The 6000-nt window shown below is 37.4% G+C and overlaps 1 protein-coding gene across 1 annotated transcript; it reads left to right on the top strand.

The window, feature by feature from the left end:
• Positions 1 to 262: 262 nt before the first annotated feature.
• Positions 263 to 1181, top strand: LOC135734295 (GTPase IMAP family member 9-like). Its single transcript, XM_065253229.2, has one exon. It carries the CDS (start codon positions 263 to 265, stop codon positions 1100 to 1102), a length of 840 nt encoding a protein of 279 aa, XP_065109301.1. The 3' UTR covers positions 1103 to 1181.
• Positions 1182 to 6000: the final 4819 nt, after the last annotated feature.

Below are 6000 nucleotides of genomic sequence, written 5' to 3'. Positions count from 1 at the left end.
TTTTCGGGAAAGTCAGGATTTTAATTCTTCTAAGCAAGCATAGAGAGACGTATGAAACGTTGAAGTATGAAAGATATTTGGAAGAAATAAATATGTTGAGAATTGGTAAATGCTGAATCATTTGTGGGTTCATGCTTGCTTATTTTATATGCATGATTATAATATTTAATCTTCACTATTATTTAATAACAATGCAACATTTTTTGAATTCTATAAAAATAACTATCACAAATATATACGTATTTCTTATTCTCTAATAGATATGAGGATTGTGCTGGTGGGTAAAAATGGATCAGGAAAGAGTGCATCAGGAAACAAGATACTGGGAAGAGATGTATTTAAGGAAAGCTGTTCCCCTAAGGCTGTTAGACATTGTAAAAAAGAAGAGATAATAATGGAGAATAAAAAAATCTCGGTGACCGACACTCCAGGACTCTTTGATAAATCAATCACTAATGAAGAACTGAAGTCTGAAATAGAGAAGTGTATTGAGATGTCCCTCCCTGGTCCTCACGTGTTCCTGCTCGTCATCAGAGTGAATAGATTCACAGAAGAGGAACAAAACACAGTGGAGTGGATTCAGGAGAATTTTGGTGAAGATGCGGCACATTACACCATCATTCTGTTCACTCATGTAGATTTACTGAATGGCAAATTATTAGAAGAATATATCAAAGAGAGTCCAGAATTACAGGCATTAATTGAGAATTGTGGGGGTAGATATCACGGATTTAACAATAAAGATAAAAACAATCAAACTCAGGTAACAGAGCTGCTGCAGAAGATTGATGAAATGGTGGAGATTAATGGAAAAAAGCACTACACTAGTGAGATTTATAAACAAGCTCAGATACGCATACGAATGCAGAGAATAAAAGACATAGGAAGACAAGCAATAATATATGGTGGAGGAGCCTTAATATGTGGAGCAGGTGCAGCAGGTGCAGGTGCAGCATTTACTGCAGGTGCAGGTATTGCAGGTGCAGCATGTGCAGGTCTAGAAGTTGCAGCACATGTAGGTGCAGCAGGTGCAGCAGGTGTAGCAAGTGTAGCAGCTGTAGTAAGTGCAGCAGCACGTGCAGCTGCAGGAGACAAACCTTAACAGTAATGGCCACAACAGCAACAAATGCTACTTCAGAACTTCTATTAGCGCTTAAAGTAGAGCAGATTTTTAAACACTAACTGGCACATATTTTCATATATCGCTTTACAAATGTGAGATTAATGCATTACAGCCATATTGTGCTGAAGCATATTTGCTCATTTTATTTTCTCATAATAACTGTTGTCAAGGTGATTTTCAGTGGATCTATTTATTCAGCTCCTATAAAGTTTTAAGTGTCCAAATTTTGCATTAGTTGTAGTTCTGTCTCTGTTGCCTCACACTATTGTACTCATCAAGATTAATCAAGTTTCCACTTATTGATCTCTATTTATATGCCCATGTGTTTCTTGTGATTATTGTTCATAATTAAAGTAATTATATTTCTTATTTTCTTGGGTTCTCTGTCATTTTTTTGGGTTTATGTCACTTGGATATAATGTTATGTGTGCCTGTAAGGGACTGCTGAAATGAAAAAAACTGTTTGTCAGGGCATGTAGTCATGTTGAATAAAGGGCGTGTAGTCATGTTGAATAAAGGGCGTGTAGTCATGTTGCTATGGGAGATGCTGATGTCATAGGCAACAAAGTCAAGAGTTACTTTTATATTAATAACATGACATTGTGTTTTTACATGTAATAAAATACATGTCTAATGATACTGAAGATAATGTGATGGTGTATGGTCTTCTTACAAATAGTAATCTATGGAATAATATACGTTTTTTAGTGTTCAGTCACGCTCTATTTGTATGTTTGTCTCATATTTACATTGTACTAGTTAGACATTTTTTGACTAAGCAAACAGAGGAGGTTTGCCTGCATTGTACCAATACTTATTGAGGGCACTTATACCCTCAGCCATGCTCTAGCAAGAAATGTTTTGTATATTTTATGGGATAATTGTAGATTACAAAAAGATACATATATGCAATCCTTTTATTTGTCAAACATGTATCATGTAGGCTATGTGTCACTTTGAATAAATAAATGTGTGGATCTGTGGGTTGCAATTAAAGGTGCAGTGTGTAACTTTTAGGAGGATCTTTTGACAGAAATGCAATATAATCTACATAACTAACTATATTATCAGTGGTGTATAAAGACCTTACATAATGAACTGTATTGTTTTTATTATCTTAGTATGAGCCAATTTTATCTCCATACACCGCGGGTCCCCTTACATGGAAGTCGCCATTTTGTGCCGCCATGTTTCTACAGTAGCCCTAAACAGACAAACTACTCTACTCAACTCTACTATTCTGAGTCACCGATCACCAGATCTACCATCTTATCCACTGCATGACGCAGGTCTACATGCTAATCTGTCAAATGAATTTGATGGTAGAGCTCCTACAGTATCACAAATTTTACACATTTTTTATTTGTTATCATCATCACAATAACATAACGTAAAGATGGTCTGAACTCTTAAACAACAATGCTATCTCAGATCTGATTGTGAATTCTAGATCTTGTTTGGTCTTGATTTATAAAGACTCATAAGAGACATTCTTTCAAAACAATACATTAGAAATAACAATTGACCTTTATTGGTATCTGGTTTCACAGTACACTCCCAAATATCTTCAATGACAAAAGCTGTTAATGAACATTTACAATAACAAACCAGGTTAATCATTACGCTTAGAAAAAGTCCTGTGGTGATACCATAAGAGGCATTTCGAATGCGTTCTTAAAAAAAGTAAAGTAGGGGTGAGCGGGGCGCAATTAATTGTAACACGGCTACTTTACATACAGTATTTCTACAGGGCCGAGCAATCTGTGCTTTTAGTCTTTCTCTTACTGTTTCTTTTTAGATTTCTAAGTTTGTTGTGTATTTTGAATTCACAGTGAGCTAACATGAAACTCATTTCACAGTACTACAGTCTGAAAATAATGTGTCACTGTGATTATCACATGCGCTCATGTTTACTGGTTTACTATGCTTACTACATACATTATACAGATTAAAAGTACATAGACAATGGTACACTGTCAAAAACTGCTGTGAATAAACAGCTAAAAGAGTCAAACTCTGCAGTTATCTGATGTTTTCTATTAATATCAGTAACTGTGGAAGTTTGAATTGCAAACTGCATTCTGGAAAATACACCTTGAATTATCAGACTCAGGGCCTTATCAATAAGCCTTATCGATGGCATCAATAAGTAAAGGTCAGTTAAGCATTCACACAATGATATAAAGTCATAAGGTTAAGTTTCATATTAAGTAAAACACTGAGTAAATCTATCAACATAAATCATGTTTATGTTCTTTAAATACAGAGAATGTCAGAGAGCTTTGAACCAGAATTTTTTCCCAATAGGCTTTATGCCCAGCTGCACTACTTCCTGAACTTCAGCCAGCATGATTATTGTTGTTGTGACTACTGAGGTCAGGCACACCTGGATTAATCAGTTTGTCCAATAATGGCAGACAGGAAACAAGGAGCTGGCTGAAGTTCAGGAAGTAGTGTGCAGCTGGGCATAAAGCCTATCGGTTTGTTCCAAACATTATTTTAACATTTCCGGTTTTCAGTTCAACCCTAAAATTGATGTTCCTGAACCGGTTAGAACAAAAAACAAAGTTCCCGAACCGGTTAATAAGGTTCCATGTCAGCTGTGTGACATATAAATAAGTAGGCTGATCATTAGGACAATAAACTTAAATTATTAGTCTGCATATCTTGTCAAAACATTAAAAAAGGATACATTATGTAAACAGCATAACTGTAATTCTGACATGCCTACATTTGCTGAGGGCACTTAAACACGCGCACACAAACACACATAGACAGAGGACGAATTTCAAACGACGCTTCGGGAAGAAGATGCAGCATAAACAGTGGCTCCACCACATAAAGTACAGAAAATTGCTCACTTTAGTGTCTTTTAGCTGTTAAATTGTTTAAAATCACTTAAATGTTAACATTTGCAAGCCTTTGAAACACGTGCAAATGATCAACTTTCACCATATTTAAATTTGCGTATTATCCGCGAATTGCATGCGAGCCGAACCTTGGGTCGTGATCTGTACGGATCACGGATCAACTGCAATCTGTTACACCACTAATTAGTAAAAAACAAACATCTTAAGATACTTGGTAGATATTTACCTCTTACGATTGAGCATTAGAGACTTGGGCTTGAGTAGGCTACTTGCTGGTGGCAAGCTTCTCATTTCTCAGATGAGTCAACGATGACCGGAAGTGAACTTCACCATATTGCACAGAAATGTTGTCAAAGAACCAAAAAATAACGGTATTAACCGGTTACCATTATTTTAAATAAACGTTTCTGTTCCGGAACATACATTTTTTGAAAGTTTCTGGTTTCGTTTCTGTTCCTTGCAAAACATCCAAAGTTTCTGGTTTTCATTTTCGTTCCGTGAACCGGTTCAAAGCCTTGGAGAATGTTAGCATTATGATATTGAAATTAGATATGTGCTTTTGAAGATTTTTTGAAGACACCTCAGATTTAGAAGTGTTTAACAGAATAAAATTTATAGATGAACATTGTGATATTATGCAGACTTCATATTACAAGTTTATGCAAGCTAGGACTTTCCTTTACTAGAATTAAAGCCCATCTTTCAAGTTAATTTTATAATTTAATTTATACACAATATTGTACGAAAATGTCAATTTAAAAATACCCAGGTGAACTCAATTTAAAATGTGAGCAGTTTTAGTGCATCTGACGTCGAGGGAAAAAGTATTTCGCTTTTTGTTTGGAGATGAACGAGACAACACGAGGGTAAGTGATGACAGATTTTCGCATTTCTTTATTTAGTTAACTATTAAATAAGTAAAACATTATAGTTGTTCTTATTTTAACCCAGCTTCTTTATGTAACGTTATGTCGGTGTCACGTGTGGTAATTGGAACATCGTTATTGTGTGACTAAGCATTTCTCTTAAGCATTTCAGAAAGCATTAAAACCTTTCCTTTTTTTTAGCACAGCGACATAAATATGCCCAACCAGAGCCAAGTAGACAGGAACAAATGAAGATACAGTGCATAGAAATACTTATTATTGGTGGTAAGTTTGTTGTTGCTATTTGAATAAGATTAAGTTCACGTTTAAGTTTTTCTATTGTTTCTCTTGCAATGCTAATGTCACAAGGTGACGATCTTTAGGGGGGAACCAAAGTTAAGAAAGTTTGGTTCCGCCCGGAAGTGTTTCCCACCCGGGCCAGTAAGGAAAAACACCGGAACTTCCGGTAGCGCCGCGAGAGGGAAATCGGCGGAATTAGACGTAGCTGTGCCTAGTTAACGGGAGCGGCGATGATTGGAGGACACGCCGGGCAAGCCAGTATAAAAAGAACAGTTAAATCACAGTTGGAGGGTGGTTGTTGACGTTGTATTGCAGTGTGGTGTATACTCATCGGGTGCGTTGCTGGTAGCGGTCCGGCTCTCTTTCCAAGGCTGAAGCAGTGTAGTTGGAGAGATGTTGTGAACCTTAAAGGTTGGAAACCGAACGGATGAAATCGGAAGCGCAGCCATAATGTAAGAAGAAAACGGAGTTTTTGTGAGTACAGACCCGCAAGTGGTTTGTGTAAACGCTGGAGAGACGCCCTGCTTGGCAGGATTGATGTTGGCCTGTCGTGTGGATCGGAAGCAAAGGACAGTGACCTTTATCGTTTACGGTGCCTGTGAGTATAACATTTGGTGAAGACGCTTTGTACACTAACCTGTATCTTCAGTGGATACCTCCAGGAGAAGGAGGGCGGCCCTACCCCTGAGATAGCGTGGTGGGTGAGCCGAGGAAACATCCGACGGAAGCTAAACACAGCGACAAGACCATCAGCTAGACCGAATATTTCCATCAACCATCGGGCCTGGGCGAAGTGTAAAGAGACGGGTGTCCTTTATGTACACTTGAGCGTGGTGGGTGA

The sequence above is a fragment of the Paramisgurnus dabryanus genome, chromosome 3 (genome assembly GCF_030506205.2).
Source record: "Paramisgurnus dabryanus chromosome 3, PD_genome_1.1, whole genome shotgun sequence".
In the NCBI taxonomy this organism is placed as follows: Eukaryota; Metazoa; Chordata; class Actinopteri; order Cypriniformes; family Cobitidae; genus Paramisgurnus; species Paramisgurnus dabryanus.
The sequence above is the reverse complement of the archived record's forward strand: the minus strand, read 5'-3'. Positions and strand labels throughout refer to the sequence as shown.